At 46.6% G+C, this 19,603-nt stretch overlaps 1 protein-coding gene across 1 annotated transcript in view; it reads right to left on the reverse strand.

Annotated features, from left to right (window-relative positions):
- Window positions 1-19,603, reverse strand: part of LOC138278708 (CD5 antigen-like) — a 223,189-nt gene that overhangs the window by 70,790 nt on the left and 132,796 nt on the right. Inside the window, exon 4 of the mRNA XM_069219289.1 lies at window positions 12,272-12,586. Within this exon, the coding sequence (XP_069075390.1) occupies window positions 12,272-12,586 (315 nt within the window). The remainder of the gene's footprint in view (window positions 1-12,271; window positions 12,587-19,603) is intronic.

Raw genomic sequence — 19,603 nt, forward strand, 5'->3', positions numbered from 1 at the left:
TGCTCTGCTAAGCTACCATTATCTATCAGCCTAAGCTGCTAGACACCCTATACACTAATAAGGGATAACTGGGCCTGGTGCAAGGTGCAAGTACCCCTTGGTACTCACTACAAGCCAGTCCAGCCTCCTACAGAGGCTACTCCTCCCCTGCCTTCACACCATTTTCCAAAGGGAGAGGGTGTCACACCCTCTCTCAGATGAAGTTCTTTGTTCTGCCATCCTGGGCCAGGCCTGGCTGGACCCCAGGAGGGCAGATGCCTGTCTGAGGGGTTGGCAGCAGCAGCAGCTGCAGTGAAACCCCAGGAAGGGCAGTTTGGCAGTTCCAGGGTCTGTGCTACAGACCACTGGGATCATGGGATTGTGCCAACTATGCCAGGATGGCATAGAGGGGGCAATTCCATGATCATAGACATGTTACATGGCCATATTCGGAGTTACCATTGTGAAGCTACATATAGGTAGTGACCTATATGTAGTGCACGCGTGTAATGGTGTCCCCGCACTCACAAAGTTCAGGGAATTGGCTCTGAACAATGTGGGGGCACCTTGGCTAGTGCCAGGGTGCCCTCACACTAAGTAACTTTGCACCTAACCTTTACCAGGTAAAGGTTAGACATATAGGTGACTTATAAGTTACTTAAGTGCAGTGTAAAATGGCTGTGAAATAAGGTGGACGTTATTTCACTCAGGCTGCAGTGGCAGGCCTGTGTAAGAATTGTCAGAGCTCCCTATGGGTGGCAAAAGAAATGCTGCAGCCCATAGGGATCTCCTGGAACCCCAATACACTGGTACCTCAGTACCATATACTAGGGAAATATAAGGGTGTTCCAGTAAGCCAATGTAAATTGGTAAAATTGGTCACTAGCCTGTTAGTGACAATTTGAAATAAATGAGAGAGCATAACCACTGAGGTTCTGGTTAGCAGAGCCTCAGTGAGACAGTTAGGCACCACACAGGGAACACATACATATAGGCCACAAACTTATGAGCACTGGGGTCCTGACTAGCAGGGTCCCAGTGACACATAACAAACATACTGAAAACATAGGGTTTTCACTATGAGCACTGGGCCCTGGCTAGCAGAATCCCAGTGAGACAGTGGAAACACCCTGACATACACTCACAAACAGGCCAAAAGTGGGGGTAACAAGGCTAGAAAGAGGCTACTTTCTCACAGGTACCAATAGGCCCTCACAACCTCGGGATTCCCCAGCGTGCCAGGTCGCCGTTAAACAAGGCTTTAAGACACTGTTCTTCCTTGATAAGTGGAACAGGTTGATGGCCAAGAGACCAGACTTGCAGTACCCTAAAACTGGCACCTATGCTATGAATAAATTGACCTATTTGAGACAGATTTTGATTCTTAAACAGTGGAAAGCTCGGCCTCTTGAATGGGACGCATTCTGGATGTGGGATACTGTGTTGAGTGACTTGCGTGCGACTAGCGATGTGAAAGAGAAAGGGCATAAGGAATTGTTGGAATTGAAAAAGGGCTTCTATTCTGAGATAAAAAGACAAAGGGAAAATGGAGGAGTGGAGAGAAAGGGCACTAGCGGTAGTAGGGACATTCCCATCTCTTCCTGTGGTAGGTGCACAACCACAGGAACAAAGCATAGAAGAGGATGAGGGAGAAGACCAACTGATGGAAAACATACTAATGGGGAGAATGGGAAATACAAATAACGTGGTTGCTCCAGTAAAGAAAGACACTCCGGAGCACTCGGTGACAGGGACTCAACCCACTCAGCTGTCCACAGCTGAGAAGGCAGCTTTTCGTGCCTTGGCGCAGCGCCTGGTAAAAGAGGAAGTACAGAGAATGGAACTTAAGAAAGTGACAGACGCAATGTTGCTGAAAGAAATTAGAGAGGAAGTAGCTCATGCTGCTGGAAAACTCAGCAACTTTAGCACGCAGTTACAAAAAGAATGTGGGGAAGGGGGGACAAGATGCCCCTCCTGGTCAAAACAAACTGGGCACAATATTTTGATGCTGACTCGGGGGACAGTGCTCTGGATGCCGATGGAATGCGGCAACGAATATGGGAAAGATGCATATATGCACATCAGAAACAGCACAACATTAATATGCTGACAGAGGCTTCACAGGGCACTACCACTACAACAGGCAGCAGGAGGGAAAGCATTTCACAGCCCGCGTCTTAAAGGTCCACACCCACACCACCCCACGCGGCTCGTCTGCAGAACAAACGAAAATGTTGCTTATGGCAGACAGTGCCAAATGCTGCACATTATTAACAGATCTAATAGACAAAAGGATAACGCTGGCAGGCGTGAATGAAAATTATAACAGATCACATAGGAAGGAAATTGGCGCCTGCTGACTTAATGATCCAATATCCCCAAGTTCACCTCAGCTACACTCAGCACACCAAGAGTGCAGCCCCCTACCACAAGCATACACCTGGGATGCATCCCACCTCAGCTTCACAGACAGCGAACTGCACTCCTGGGACGATGCTCAATTAACACAGAAATTGCAGTTCTGCCAGGAAAAAGTACGGTATTTAGGCAATGAACTATCCCAGTGGACACAGAAGTTACTTCCAGACAGGATAGCAGTCAACACAATATCCCAGACCACAGATGCAGAAGGAAGTGAGGGCCTTTCTGGGTGTAGCAGGCTACTGCAAGTACTGGATCCCACATTTTCCCCTTGTAGCGCCCACTCCAGAACCTCACACACAAAGAAGTGCCAGATGAAGTCCCCTGGCCCCCCGACTGTGAGGAAGACTTTCAAAAGTTGAAAAGAGAACTGTGTGCAGCACTAGCACTAGGGCTCCCAGATTGTACTTCCACTTATTCTGTCATGAGAAGGGAGGCTGCTCCTTGGGAGTGCTGGCCCAGAAACATGGCTCCTTCTACCACCCAGTGGCCTACTACTCTGCCACCCTAGAACCTGTTGCGGCAGCACTTCCACCATGTCTGAGGGCGGTGGCTGCCACTGCCCTGGCAGTGGAGCAGTCAGAAAATGTTGTGATGGCACACAATGATTTTACATGTTCCACATGCCGTGGACACATTACTGATTACCACAAAAACACAGCACCTCACAAACGCTTGCCTCCCTCGATATGAGTTGACATTACTGGCACCAATTATCATCATTAAAAGATGCACCACACTGAAGACTTCCTGTCTCCTTCCAACAGAACAAGATCATGATGACCCCTCCATAGACAACTCCTTCCATGACTGCATCCTGGCAGTTGATAGTCACACAAAAGTAAGACCAGATATCAGAGATACCCCATTTCCAGATGCAGAGGGGGACATTGCAGGCTGCTTATGCCGTAGGTACAGCAAAGAGACTGCTGGAAGGAGGAAGGTTGGCAACAGTAAAAAGTGCCCAGGCAGCAGAATTAGTTGCACTGACGCAGGCCTGCAAACTGGCGGAGGGAAGGTCAGTAAATATCTACACAGACAGTCAATATGCTTTTGGAGTAACACATGACTTTGGCCAGCTGTGGGCAATGAGGGGATTCCTCACTTAAGCTAGCCAACACATACAACATGCATCTTTGACTGCCGAACTGTTGCAGGCATTGCTCTTACCAAAAAGGGTTGCCATTGTAAAGTGTGCAGCTCACACCTCTGCCAAGGATTATGCCTCCATCGGTAAGCATTCATTGACAGGGAAGCAAGGAGAATAGCCCTAAGAGGGTGCAAGTAAGAAATGGTGCAGGTGACATCTGCCCCACTGGTTAAAGAGGAATGCACATACTTTGATGCTAAATGTGTTCAAGAACAGGCCGGGGAACAGGAGTTGGAGGAAAGGAAGAGGGGACGATGTATACAGAATGGGGAGGGGGTTTGGGTAGCCCCAAATGGTAAAATATGTCTGCCATCAGTGTTGCTCTCCTCCATGGCCCACCTCTTCCATGGTCCCTCGCATGTGGGGCGAGATGGAATGATCCGTTTGTTTTCCCAATGTTGGTTCAGCCCAAGATTTCGCCAGTATGCAGAACATTTATGCAAGCAATGCACTAATTGTGCTCAGTACAACACAGGCAAAGGCACACCCACTGCATCAGGCCATTTCCCATCGCCGTATGGACCCTTAAAGAACCTACAAATGGACTTCATTGAAATGCCCCGACACACAAGTTTAAACATGTTTTGGTCATTGTGTGCATGTTTAGTAAATGGACAGAAGCCTATCCCACAAAGAATTGTGATGCACAGACAGTAGCTATGTGCCTGTTGAAAGAACTTATCCCAGGTTTGGGGTCCCAGCACTCCTGAGTTCTGACAACAGACCAGGGTTCATTACTCCATTACTAATACTGGGACTCTGCACTGGGCTAGGGGTCACCCAGAAATTGCCTTGTGCATACTATCCACCTGCAGCAGGAGCTGTTGAAAGAAAGAATGGGTTCCTCACCAGTAGAAAAGAAAATAGCAGAGAATGATAGAAAGTACCTGAGCCCTATCTGGAAATTCTCTGGAAGTAATCTCCAGGTTGACCCCTGTTGTCAGGAGGGTACCACTGATGCCAATGTCAACATGCAAGTGGGCACCAGTGACTGCCTCAGCTATACCAACTTAGATAAGATAAGGGTGGGCCCCAAAAGGCTGTCCGTGGGTCTGTCAGGGCCCAGGGGTTTTCCCTTTGTGTGTGGCAATAACGCCTATTTCAGACTACTGGCTGGATGGCGAGGTACCTTCTACCCAGCACTGGTGTTGCCATGCATAACACATGTAACTAGCCTGTCCCAGATAACAGATCTAACACACAGGAAGAAACGCAAAAAGAGAATCCCTTCTTGGATAGACCAGGTATTAGCAGTAATGGGAGTGATGGTGCCACCACTAGAAGTTATGCATTCTGAAAATAAAAAACACAGACTGGCCGGGCTGGTTGAGACATTGGCAGATCTCCACAGCGACAGCTCTGGGAAATATCACAGAGGAGCTCACCGACTTAAGAGCTGTCAGAACAGAATGGCGTTAGACATCATCCTCACAAAGGATGGTGGGGTACGTGCCATGATCCATCAGTATTGCTGTTTATTCTGGACAATAGTGGCAACATCAATAAAGCAATAGGAAATATAAGGAAAGTAGATGAAGAGGCAATATTCAGACCCCGGGGGGATTTGGGAACAATTAGGGTCATGGTTCAGCAATTGGGGCTCTTGATTCATAGAGGCGCTAATAATAGGAGTAGTGGCTTTGATAACGATCTGTGGGCTAATACAGGTGTGTCCCACGTGTATAAAGATAAGGCTGCACCAAAGCTGTAAGAGGAATTATGCATATCACCAGCTGCAATATGGAGACGCTGCCCCTGAGGAGAAAGTTACCCCTGAGACAATTCTGCTCCAAAGGACAGTGTAGGTTATAATTGAGTATCAGAGGGCGGAATGTGGAATTGCATTTCACTCTTACCTCCATTTGGGCCTACTAGGCCCTGTGATACTCAATGATAACAAGGCCTGTTTGTTGAAGTGCTCATGACTTATATACAAATAAATAGTATTTACTGTTATTATGTATCTTTGCTTGGAGCGCATTATGTTGCAAGGCTTGCCAGTAAGACTGCGCTCATGAAATATCAATGCACGTTAAGCTGGAGCAATATGCATGACGAAATGTACCATCCTGTGTACCTGCTGCCTCTCTCAGATGGAAAGTTCCAACTTACAGTATGAAACATGTAGGCTATGTTCTACAACTTCCCTCAAGTATTCTATCATACCTTATTTGGTATGGTACCTAGACATTAACGGTAACACCTCTCTCAATGTTCAAGAAATGACCATATATTGATAACAAGAATTGATGTAATGTATGAACATGACTTGTGGTTTGCACAAATAAAAGATCATGTATTACTTCCTGTATGTAGACTGTTGGACTTGGCCACTCAAGCCCCAGTCTCCATTCATGTAATAAAGCCTTCTGCTTGTATCTTAAGGCTGCCTGGTCTTTGGTTTGTTCCTGAGCTAAAGGAAGCTTCAACAGTATAAGGTGTAAGTACCATAGGTACCCACCACACATCAGGCCAGCCTCCTACACAGATCCTCCAAAGTTTCGGCGAAAGTATCATCCCTACACTCATCTCCTGAGTCGCCTGGAACTACCTGTGCTCTAGTCTTCCAAGCCATCCTGATGATTCCATGATCCTGGCTTCTGAGACACTTCCAGTGTTTTCCTTCATAAGCTACGATTCCACCTCCTCTTGAGCTCCTATGCCTCCTGACATCTTCAGATTCCACTTAAAGTAAGTACCTTCCCTTCAGGTTAGTGTGCACTAATGCTTTATAGTAGTAAGCAGGCCGGACATTCAGTTGCTCCAAGACTCTAGACTCCTCTCCAGTTCCTTCTCCGTGATTTGTTCTCCATCGCTCCTTGTTTGTCTTTACTCTAGATCATCTCTCCAACCCTGGCACTTGATCTCTTGTTGCTCATGGACTAGAGACTTAGGCCCATATTTATACTTTTCTAGCACCGCATTTGTGTCATTTTTTAACGCAAAAGCGGCGCAAACTTAGAAAATTCAATTATATTTTGGAAATTTGCACCGCTTTTACATCAATAAATGACGCAAACGCGGTGCTGAAAAAGTATAAATATAGGCCTTAGGGCCTAAGTGAGATCTTGACGGACCACAATGGTGATGGATATTCTGGCTGCTGAATATATCAGTTACATAGGATATAATTGGATTTATATTTCAGAGAACGGGATATCCATCACTGTTGTGACAGAGTAAGTCGTCCGCCAAGATCTCAATCAGGCCCTTAATTCTGTGTTTCTCTGTTGAACTCAAGTGTCAAGAAGAATGTTCTTTTAGATGTGTTTGATACTGTGTGAACCTTGTCACCTCAGTCTGTGTTTCTAGCAGACATTGGCAGTGTCATTGTAGGAAAGTACCATCTTGCCTGGCATGTTACCCCCATATTTCACTGTATATATGTTGTTTTAGTTGTATGTGTCACTGGGACCCTGCCAGCCAGGGCCCCAGTGCTCATAAGTGTGCCCTGTATGTGTTACCTGTGGTATGACTAACTGTCTCACTGAGGCTCTGCTATCCAGAACCTCAGTGGTTACTGTAGGAAAGTACCATCTTGCCTGGCATGTTACCCCCATTTTTCACTGTATATATGTTGTTTTAGTTGTATGTGTCACTGGGACCCTGCCAGCCAGGGCCCCAGTGCTCATAAGTGTGCCCTGAATGTGTTACCTCTGTTATGACTAACTGTCTCACTGAGGCTCTGCTATCCAGAACCTCAGTGGTTATGCTCTCTCATTTCTTTCCAAATTGTCCCTAACAGGCTAGTGACCAATTTCACCAATTCACATTGGCATACTGGAACACCCTTATAATTCCCTAGTATATGGTACTGAGGTACCCAGGGTATTGGGGTTCCAGGAGATCCCTATGGGCTGCAGCACTTCTTTTGCCACCCATAGGGAGCTCTGACAATTCTTACACAGGCCTGCCACTGCAGCCTGAGTGAAATAACGTCAACGTTACTTCACAGCCATTTACCACTGCACTTAAGTAACTTATAAGTCACCTATATGTCTAACCTTTACCTGGTAAAGGTTAGGTGCAAAGTTACTTAGTGTGTGGGAACCCTGGCACTAGCCAAGGTGCCCCCACATTGTTCAGGGCAAATTCTCCCTAAAATCCCCTAAATAGCCAGAAAAGAGGGTTTGGCTACTTAGGAGAGAGGATAGGCTAGCAACACCTGAAGGAGCCTATCAGAAGGAGTCCCTGACGTCACCTGCTGGCCCTGGCCACTCAGAGCAGTCCAGTGTGCCAGCAGCACCTCTGTTTCCAAGATGGCAGAGGTCTGGAGCACACTGGAGGAGCTCTGGGCACCTCCCAGGGGAGGTGCAGGTCAGGGAAGTGGTCACTCCCCTTTCCTTTGTCCAGTTTCGCGCCAGAGCAGGGCTGAGGGGTCCCTGAACCAGTGTAGACTGGCTTATGCAGAAATGGGCACCATCTGTGCCCATGAAAGCATTTCCAGAGGCTGGGGGAGGCTACTCCTCCTCAGCCCTGACACCTTTTTTCAAAGGGAGAGGGTGTAACACCCTCTCTCTGAGGAAGTCCTTTGTTCTGCCATCCTGGGCCAAGCCTGGCTGGACCCCAGGAGGGCAGAAACCTGTCTGAGGGGTTGGCAGCAGCAGCAGCTGCAGTGAAACCTCTGAAAAGGCAGTTTGGCATTACCAGGGTCTGAGCTACAGACCCGTGGGATCATGGGATTGTGCCAACTATGCCAGGATGGCATAGAGGGGGCAATTCCATGATCATAGACATGTTACATGGCCATATTCTGAGTTACCATTGTGAAGCTACACATAGGTAGTGACCTATGTGTAGTGCACACGTGTAATGGTGTCCCCGCACTCACAAAGTCCGGGGAATTTGCCCTGAACAATGTGGGGGCACCTTGGCTAGTGCCAGGGTGCCCACACACTAAGTAACTTTGCACCTAACCTTTACCAGGTAAAGGTTAGACATATAGGTGACTTATAAGTTACTTAAGTGCAGTGGTAAATGGCTGTGAAATAACGTGGACGTTATTTCACTCAGGCTGCAGTGGCAGGCCTGTGTAAGAATTGTCAGAGCTCCCTATGGGTGGCAAAAGAAATGCTGCAGCCCATAGGGATCTCCTGGAACCCCAATACCCTGGGTACCTCAGTACCATATACTAGGGAATTATAAGGGTGTTCCAGTATGCCAATGTAAATTGGTGAAATTGGTCACTAGCCTGTTAGTGACAATTTGGAAAGAAATGAGAGAGCATAACCACTGAGGTTCTGGATAGCAGAGCCTCAGTGAGACAGTTAGTCATAACACAGATAACACATTCAGGGCACACTTATGAGCACTGGGGCCCTGGCTGGCAGGGTCCCAGTGACACATACAACTAAAACAACATATATACAGTGAAACATGGGGGTAACATGCCAGGCAAGATGGTACTTTCCTACACCTTCTATCAGCCTAAGCTGCTAGAAACACTTCTTCTACACTAATAAGGGATAACTGGACCTGGTACAGAGTGTAAGTACCCCTTGGTACCCACTACAAACCAGGCCAGCCTCCTATACTATGTCCAGCTACATAATGGTAACTACAAACATGGGCATGTTTGGTATCAAACATGTTGGAATCATACCCCAATACACTTGGAACTATTGGTTGTATAATTCCATGCACTCTGGGGGCTCCTTAGAGGACCCCCCAATATTACCATTATAACCTTCTGAGGATTTCTAGGCAGCCCACCTCACAGACAGGTTGCTGCCCTCCTGTTGCTTGATCAGCTCAAGCCCAGGAAGGCAGAACAAAGGATTTCCTTTGGAAGAGGGGGTTTACACCCTCTCCCTTTTGAAATAGGTGTTACAGGCTTGTGAGGGGTAGCCTCTCCAAGCCACTTGTATGCTTTGAAGGGCACATTTGATGCTCTCCTGGCATAAACCAGTCTACATCGGTTCAGGGACCTCTACTCCCTCCTCTGGCACATAACTGGTCAAAGGAAAGGGGAGTGCGCACTCCCCTGTCCATCACCACCCCAGGGGTGGTGCCCACAGCTCCTCCAGTGGTTCCCTGGATTTTGCCATCTTGAATCCAAGGTTGGCAGGAAACTCTGGGAGCATCTGAGTGGCCAGTGAAGGCAGGTGACGTCAGAGTCCACTCCTGACATGTGGTCACCCAGCTGGTGACCAATCCCCCATTTCAGGGCTATTTAGGGTCTCTCTCTTGGGTGGTTCCTCAGATTAAGCATGCAAGATTCCAGCAGGATTCCTCTGCAATCTCTACTTTGATTTCTGACCAAAGAAACTGTATCCAGACGCTCCTATTTCCAAAGGGAGAGGGTGTAACACCCCTCTCCCAAAGGAAATCCTTTGTTCTGCCTTCCTGGGCTGGTATTGACCTATGTCCAGTACACGCATAAAATGGCATCCCCACACTCATGAAGTCCGGGAAAATGGGCCTGGAGTTTGTGGGGCCACCTCTGCCAGTGCAGGGGTGCCCTTACACACATATACCTGTCTTCTGTCCTGGACTGGCAGTCATATCATTCTTTGCATTTCTCGCAGGGTTATGAGAGCAGGTATCCCTGAATGAGGGCACCTCACTCTCGCCCTCCTTGCTGAGATCAGTTCCTTGTCCTCCAGTGAAGTAGATGAGACATGCTTTCCCTTTGAAAGTCTTTTACTCTTCGTACACACACATGACCAAGGAGGAAAAAATATGCAGGCCTAAATCCCCTTATGAGGTAGACGAGGTTAACCGATTATACCTCTTGTGTCTCCCTATAAAGGAATAAGTCAGAGTAAGGAATTAATCCAATTATTTCAAAAGCCTCTGAAACCCTCAAAGCTAACACATTTGTATTACTTTGCCCCTCCGGGCTTTCACCTTCTGTCGATAGTGGCACTGCCTTCTGTCATCCCTGTAGCAGGTACTGGGGGGGGGGGCTTCCCTTTGGCTTGGATGGTGGAGGCCAAGCCACACATGAACCTACCGTACCCTGTCATGGCCGCTATAGAGGGAGGGCCACCTTCCTGCAGAGCAGTGAGCTTAGACGCCTCCCGCTGTCCTTCTCCCTTCTCCCCTACCCCACAGACATCACAAACAGGATCCTCTTTCCACAGAGAGTCACTCCAACAACTGCAAATACACTTCATGAGACCCCCTTCAGCAGCAGGTGTGGGTGTCTCTTGAGACAACGAGGAAGGGAAGGAGTGGTGGGGGGCATTTCTGCTAAAGGTTCTAGGGGTGTGGTGTATAGAGAGGCAAGACTGCCTCATGTCATCATAATTTGAAGCAGGGGAGGGACTCTCCTCTCTAACCCCTTCCTACCCAGGAAACTGTCAATGTGGCAATACTGCCACATGCAGGATGGGCAGAGGAAGGTAAATCCCAAAACACAGTGGGGATTTAGTTGATGGGTGTTCTCCAAGGGAATCATATTTACAGAAATGCCTTTGCATTGTTGATAAAAATAATTCACAATGATTTCCCAGAGTGTGTCTGGAACCAGAGACTTTTTCAGGTGTGATAGTGTCTTTTGTTGCTACATTATCCATAACACACAAACAGTCTCAAAATAGCCAACTTTTTTACTTTGAATATCCAATCTAGTTATGCAATTCATGGCTGACTCCAGAGTTTTTGCTGATGCTGGCGGAACCATCCACCTCATCACTCCTTCTCTTGCATGCACATGACCACACATACACACCCACACGCACACCCACACACACACACAAACACACATAAACACACACAGGCACATGAGCAAATCACCAAACCATATTAATTACTATACAATGTATGCTCTGGTGCCTTTTACAATAATCATAAATAGACAGACCTGTTGAAAGAACATATATGTATCATTTTCACCTATGCATTGCCTCTGAGTCCGAAGCACTGTAGGAAAAATATACTGTTATAATCAAGGACCACTTAATGGGATTTATTGCTTAGTGCAGGCTAACACTCTGTAAATGTGTTTGGATCACTGCACCAGTATGCATGATTAGATGCAGTTTTCTGTGCTAATGCCTCCAGCACTTACAGAACTGTAGACAAACTGCTCTGGTGGATATAAGTATAATCTGTATTCATGACATGTGGGCCTCTGTGAATATCTGCATGTAGGGTAATTACAGAGAGCAAACCTAGCTACAGGGCTACTGAGCACTGTGCATAAAGGCAGGCAGTACAGGTTATCATGGGATTCAGGATAATGGGTCACTTGTAGAATCACATCAAGTGCTGGGACTGTAGGAGGTGTTCATACTGGAAATCAAGATGTTTCTTACAGAGGTGAAGGAGTGATGGTGTTAGACAGGTCCAGGATTCATCTGTGTGTTCTTCCTCAGCCCCTTCAGTGAATTTGGCAGCTATGTGGGGGATGCTCTTCAGTGGTACCAGATCTGTCTGTGGGATACTGGCAAGTGGAGTACTGCCACCATCAGTGGTGGTGATCACCAACTGCCTGCACAGCTGTCCTAAAGACATGTCTTCATTCTTTAAAGAAGTGAGACTTGTTGTGAGGATGCCTGTGTCAGGGTATCTGCTGTCTGTGAGTTGTGTGAAAATATGTGAGGTTTCTTAGAGGAGAGCAAGTCTAGAACATACACATCTGTAGTTATTGCAATCAGTTATTGTTTGTTGTAATCTTTCACTTTGCATGTTGCATCAAATATGTGTCTTCCACTGTTAGTTCCTTCCATTTCTTGAGCAAAGATATGTTTATTGCATTTCCATTGCATATCTTACCTGTGCAGGTCACCCCAGCATCCCTTCCTGTAGGACAGGTATTGTGCTCCCAGCCCTGCTGTGGGCACTCCCATGGAGCAGCCTCATCTCCTGTGCATTGAACATTACTCATTAAAACAGGCAGGGAGCTCTTTCCAAATGTTGGGTTGTACTCATGTTCTTGTACTGAAATACAGCCAAGCTGCCTGCAGGCCACTGAAGCATCCTTCAGATCCCAGGAGTCATCACACACGGTCCCCCAGACTCCATTGTGTTTTACCTCCACTCTCCCAGAGCAGATGGATGTGCCGTTCACCAACCGGACCTCATCGGGACCTGGATACAGCAGGATGGGAAAGAAATGTCAAGCAACGACTGCAAAATCAGGCAAAGTCTCAACATTTTACTTTTGTCTGAAAGGTTTTTATTGTTCACGATTAATCAAAATCACTGCAAATCATCAGTTAAAACACTGCATATACAGTGGGAATATAGCAATACAAACATCAAACAAAAGCAACACAGGTCCAGGCTCTTGGTGGTTCATTGTAGACAGATGGGTAAGGAAAGCAAGAGCAGCAGGAAAAGTGTCATAAAATGTCCATTCTAGTCAAGCTCAGGTGAACTGTAGCTAAATATTAAGGCCCATATTCATGGGAGAGTGGGGCAGAGCAGCCAGTCACCTCACTGCGCTGCACTGCGTCACTGGAAAAGGGCAGGAATGCAAGGTATTTAAGTCATAGTGTGCATTCATGTCCTTTCTCCCTGCATCGGTGCTGTTTTGGCAGCCTAGCACCAATGCAGGCATCCTTGTACCATGGCGCAAGGGCGCCTGCGTTGCATGCAGGATTGTTTTTGTGCAGGAAGGCACACCTTCCTGCACAAAAAAAATCCTGAGAGGCATATTCCTCTATCTATGTGTGCTGCAGAATGCAGCACACGTAGAAAGAGGAAATAATGAGGAGAAATAAAGAGATTTATCCTCGTTACGACTCTCCTGGGGAGACACATCGCTTTGGTGAACTCCATGGTTTACCAGGTTGTGTAAATCTGGAAATTCATCAAAAGCCATAGGAGTTGTATGTGAACTTTGTACTGCTTTGCATTATTCCAGATTTTTAAACCAGTCAGGGCTTTGCATAGCTTAAAAAATCTGACTTGGAGATTTGCGTCATAATTGTACCACACTGTGTGATGCAATCATGATGCAAACCTCTCATAAATATGCCCCTAAGAGTGCCGAATCCCACAACAAGAGCAGTTAAAATGCAAGTGCAACTGAGGCCCAAGGACCCCTTCTCATCAAGGCCCACTATGTATTTGAATAAAAACAACCACATCAGAGATGACTTAAAATCCACTTGCTATGAATGGGGAAACCACATTTCATCAACGATCATCACGAATGAAGAGCTGCGGTAAATCTAAATGCACTCAGAGGGGTGTCACAGGGTGCGTCCACTCATCCCACATTGGAAGCAAGTCAATTGCAGATACTATTGTGCAACAGCATTCAGCACCGATATGGCAGACCTCATGGATTTCAAGAATTTTGCATACAATTCGCGTGAAGCACCCCTTAAACATTCATCTACAGCAGCTTTGCAAGATTTAATATTCAGTAGTCTTAAGATAGGTGCTTCGGGTAGGTGATGTGCTGGAGAATATCCCTCGAGGTTCGACAGCCTCTGCAATGACCATCCTGGTCACCTGCCAGGGAATCCTATCAGTGATGCAATGAAACCTAAGGGGCCCTCCTGCACAGTACATGGAGGGTCCCCTCTCCGGATTCACTCAGGATGTGCAACCCTAGAACTCGCCCCCCCCAGTACCACAGGGTCTGCAGGGGCCTTTGTTACACCACTGCACCCTACATGTATGCGTTTAATGGCATCAGACTGAGTTGTTGAAGAAGTAGATGAATTTTAACAAAACAGTTTAGATGGTGGGGTAGATGTAATGGCAGGGATAGGGGCCGGTGAAGATGCATATTACATGTTGCATGAGCCCTTGAAAGGATGGCTTGCAAATCGTCCTGGGCTGATGCAGACTTGTTTCAAAATATTTTTGCTAGTGTATTCAATGGAAGTGAAATTTGCATCGGATCTTTAGCCGCAGGCCCATCAGTCACAGTCTGGTAAAGCTTAAGGATTTGTGATCCCTTATCTTAGATAGTGCTCCATAGGAGATGCCTAATAGACTCCAAATCACCTGACTGTAAGATCACACAAATTGAAAGAAATCTGAAAATAAAGGGAGCTATCCTGGTGGATTCAATTGAACTCCATTGGGGTTTGAGCCTGAGCCGTGCTTGACAGAAGCTGGCAAAGATGTCTGTAACAATGGCATTAAACAAGATCCAACCAAGAAGTTAGGCATTTGTTTATACATAAGGGAGCCATTAGACATTAATTCAATCACTTTACAAATTGCAGAAAGATCTGGACCCAGACAGTTATTGAGAAGATGCTGGAAGGCAAAAGTAAGAGCATTTTCTGTAGCAGGTTGTGCTTCCATTAGGTATCTGATTGTAGAAACTCGTTCAATTTCCTTGCCATTTATCCACCATGCCCCACACTTGTCCCTCCTTTTGCCAAAGACTAGAATCCTGGTTTTCGACATGTTAATGCTGAGCTCGTTGACTTTTCTGACACATCAGATATCTTTGTAGACCTATTGTCATTTGTCCATGAGAAAGGTGTCATCAGCATTGTGGCCGAATACTGTTACTTTTCTCAAAGGAGTAGCTTCACTAGGAAACACAGGGATAGCATGATCTCTTATGAGCTTATGGTTAATTTTGAAAATTTCAAGCCAGTGAAAATGCTGAGTTGATACCCAATAATAGTCAAGCATGCCTCTGATGTGAGATATGCGTAAAATGTGTGGCTTGGTCGCATACTTTTCTGTGACCATAAACCCTGGAGATTCCGAGCAGCGGTGAGTGCAATGCTAGCGTTGGTGCTTCTAGCTGGACACATTCAATGGCCATGAACCGAGGGCGTTCAGAGCAGAGGTAAGTGTAATGCTTGTGTTGGTGCTTCTAGCTGGACATGTTCAATGGCCATAAACCAAGACGTTCAGAGCAGAGGTAAGTGTAATGCTGGTGTTGGTGCTTCTAGCTGGACACATTCAATGGCCATAAACCTAGGACGTTCAGAGCAGAGGTAAGTGTAATGCTTGTGTTGGTGCTTCTAGCTGGACACGTTCAATGGCCATAAACCGAGGGCGTTCAGAGCAGAGCTAAGTGTAATGCTTGTGTTGGTGCTTCTAGATGGACACATTCAATGGCCATAAACCTAGGACGTTCAGAGCAGAGGTAAGTGTAATGCTTGTGTTGGTGCATCTATCTGGACAGGTCGCGGTTATTTGAGGGATACCCCATAGCTGATTCTCGATGTCTAACCATTCCTGTTCACTCAATGGAGTTACCAAATTGGCGTTGAAATCCCCTTCTAGTAGCCATGCAGATTTTAGGTTGTCAGGTCTTAATTGACGGAGGGTATCACTTTAATACTCCATTGTTTCCCTTTTCTGTGCTGGATTTAGTTATATGTGTATATTGGCCTGCACTAAAAAATTATGACGAATGGTTGCACCAGTGTGCGACTCAAGCTTTATTATGATAATCTCTCCATTGAAATCAGCCACAGTCGTTGTGGTTAGCCCTAACGGATTGTGCACATAAACTGAAACACCGCCCAGAGGGTGGCCACCATTATTTGACCTCAGAGCTGGTGATTGGAACTCGGTGTAATCCGGCCAGGGATTTGTGATCACCTGTCAGGTTTCTTGTAGGCAAACTATTTTGAAGGTTCATACATGTTGTAAATAATCAGGAGAGGAGATGACCTTCTTATGGCCCCTGATTTTCCATGTGCAGATGGTAAGCATGATGTTATATTGCCTCAATCTTGGATCAGGGATAATGATGGACGGTGCCCAGTAACCAAGAACAATTGTCTGGTGTTGTTCTTAGAAAGCAGCAATCCCTTCTGCCTGACCCACTGTCTTTGCACATTATTAAACTGTTCAGTTAGTCTAGCTGAAGTGAACTCTAAAATAGTCCAATAGATCTGTGCAGGACAGAAGTCCTTGAGGGGACTGCCCTGCCACTGAGCTGATCTTGTTTTAACTGGCACAAACACGAATGGATATTTCGTCCTTGCTGGTTCAACGGTTAATATGCCCCATAGTTTACTTGTGTTTTTCTGCTAAAATATGTAGTAGAATGTTGTTTTTGAGAAAGCGTATCTCTGATCTTTGCTGAGTTCTCCTTTAATCTGGGGGATTAAAGTTATAAAATCAATGTCATTAAAGGATATGTACACCAGAAATGGAATTGCAGTGAATAATTTTTTAATAGCTTTCCTCTATTCGATAAGTTTTCCTTGACATGTGATGCATAACCAGGATATAATATTAATTTATTTGTGCTTTTTCCCTAATGATCTAATTATCTGGCCATCAGATTAGGTTCTGGGTCTCTCTAACGCTCTGGCCATGGGTTTCTGCCTCATTGATCTGAGACCAAGGTGCATATTTATACTTTTTTTGCGCCAAATTTGTGTCAATTCTTTGATGCAAATTCTGTGCAGAGCTAACTCCCTATGTTTATACGTTGGAGCTGGACCCATCTAGCGCCAAAGTTATGGAGCTAGCAAAATGTTGAGATGCAAGTTAGGTGTTCCCACCCAAAAAACATGCTATGGCCTTTGCGCCATATTTATCCCCCATACTAAAATCATGCACGGGGGAGGAGGCCTTAAATAATGGTGCTAAGTTTGCTTAGCGCCATTATTTAACGCCTGGGTCAGGGCAGATGTTAGAGGACCTGTGGGCCCATTTCCATGGTGGAACACCATGGAATGGGCCCACAGGTGCCCTTCCGAAGCCCCAGGGACACCCCCACCTACACTAGAGGAACACCACAGGATGGGGGACCTATCCCAGGTAAGTCCCGGTAAGTATATATATATTTTTTATTTTTTTGCCATCGGGGCCCTAACTTGGGGCCCCCTGCAGGGCACTGGGCCCAATGGCCATGCCCAGGGGACATTTGTCCCCTGGGCATGGCCACTGGGGTGGTGGGACTGACTCCTGTCTTATCTAAGACAGGAGTCATGTTTGTGGGGGTTGGGTGCCAGGAAATGGCGCTAGTCTGTTTAGAAGTATTTTTTGCCTCTAAACCAGACTAGTGTCATTTTCTGACACCCAACCTCCACCTTCCCTACCGCCACCCCCCACCCGGCTAGCATCATTTTCTATGACACTAGCTGGGCCTTACCGCCGGCTTGCGCCATTCCATAAATATGGCACCCGGCCGCATCTTGGAATGGCGCAAGACAGCGGTAAACTTTTTCCTGCAAACTTGCGTTACCGGAGGTTTGCATGAAAATGTTTAAATATGGGCCCAAGTGCTCTTTGAGAGCCTAAGAAGATGTATAGAATGTACTGACAGCCTTTTATCTTGCAGGATGCTTTTGGCCTTGGCTTCCCTTACTGACATTTTGGTCTGGTGTGGGTCATGAAGGAGTGGGACATGAATGGGAGTGTCAAGTCCCTTAAAGGAAGAGTTTTCTGTGCTCAGGGGCTTATTTACAAGTCCCTTGTGCCACCACTGCATCATTTTGTTTTGACTCAGTGGTGGCGCTCGCAGTGTACTACACTGCTCCATCTTTACAAACTGACGCATTGGGGCCAATGAGTGAGTTTGGAAAGCACTGCGTCACGTTATACCTGCACCAGGTATAATGTATGCAGGGTAGGTTATTCCGATGGGAAAACTATGCAGAAATGACTCAATGAAATTTCAAACATTTGACTGTGTCGTTCTGTGACTTCACTGTGTCAAACTTTTACCATCTTTTCAGGGTAGGCGTAAAATTGACACAAGGCTTTTCCCTATGGGAGGCTCCTCGCATTGCTGCAGTTGCATCTGTTTAACGCTACTCCAGCAATGTGTGAGTTTAGCGCCAACAGATGCGTCGACTCATCTGTGAAAACGTGCACCATTAAGCTTTGTATTGTAAATGGAGTGCATCCATGGTGTCATTAGGGGATGTTAGGAACAGACATGGTTAAAGGACTACTCTTGTGGGTGGCACAATCAGTGCTGCAGGCCACTAGTAGCATTTAATTTACAGGCCCTGAACACATGTAGTGGAGTGTACTAGGGACTTATAAGTAAATCAGTTATACCGTTTGGGAATGAACCAATGTTACCATGTTTAAGGGAGAGCATATACACTTTAGCAGTAGTTAGCAGTGTTGTGCAGAGTCCTAAAATCAGCAAGAACAGTGTCAGAAAAGTGGAGGGAGGTCGGCAAAAAGTTGGGGGATGACCACCCAAAGGCTGACAGGTCAAACATGTTTCCCCCCCAACCGAAAGTGGGGAGAGCTACCCAACCCTCTGGGAGCTCTCATCACTAAGGTAGAAGATTCTGGAGAGACCATCAGCATTGGCGATGCTCCAGTGTAAATGTTCATCCCCTGTAGGGAAATGGACCACCTGAAGAGTTTAGGATTTTCACCCCTCATCTGCATGAGCCATTTGAGTGGCCTGAGGTCTGTCTGAACCCGGAAATAAGCCCAAAACAGGTATGGTCTCAGCTTCTTCAGTGCATAGACCACAGCAAATGCTTCTCTTTCAATGGCAGTCCACCTTTGTTCCCGTGGTAAAAGCCTTCTTCTAATAAAGGCTACTCTTTGGTCTAGTCCCTCCTCATTCAGCTGTGCTAGAACCACGCCTATGCCATGCTCTGAAGCGTCTGTCTGCACGATAAACTCCTTGGAGTAGTCAGGGGCCCTGAGCATGGGTGCCAGCGCCTTGAGAACCTCGTTGGTGAGTGGCTGCGCTTTACAAAAACTGATTGATTGATTCATGGCTTCCTTTAGAGAGTCAAAGGCTTTCTGACAAGCCAATGTCCAATATACCAACCTAGGTTGCTTTTTGGAAGTGAGTTCTGTTAAGGGGGCCACTATGGTGCCATAACCCTTAACAAACCTATGGTAGTATCCAGTGAGGCCTGGAAAGGCTCTCACTTCTGTTTGGGTTCTAGGTGGTTGTCAGGCCATGATTGTCTCAATCTTGGCCTGGAGGGGCTGCACCTAGCCACCACCTACTAGGTGTCCCAAGTACACCACAGAACACTGTCCAATGTGGCACCTACTGGCCTTGATTGTCAAGCCGGCTCCCCTGTCAGGGGAATGACATGAGCCACACCCAGTAGGAAGGCCTGGTAACACTGGGGGTCCACTAGCATACATGCTGCCACAGCCTCTAGTACCTTAGGCTCACTGTAAGGGAGATCATTCTCCCAATAGATAAGGTGATCACCAGAGGCTTTGCCT

The sequence above is a fragment of the Pleurodeles waltl genome, unplaced genomic scaffold, assembly GCF_031143425.1.
Source record: "Pleurodeles waltl isolate 20211129_DDA unplaced genomic scaffold, aPleWal1.hap1.20221129 scaffold_54, whole genome shotgun sequence".
Classification (NCBI taxonomy): Eukaryota; Metazoa; Chordata; class Amphibia; order Caudata; family Salamandridae; genus Pleurodeles; species Pleurodeles waltl.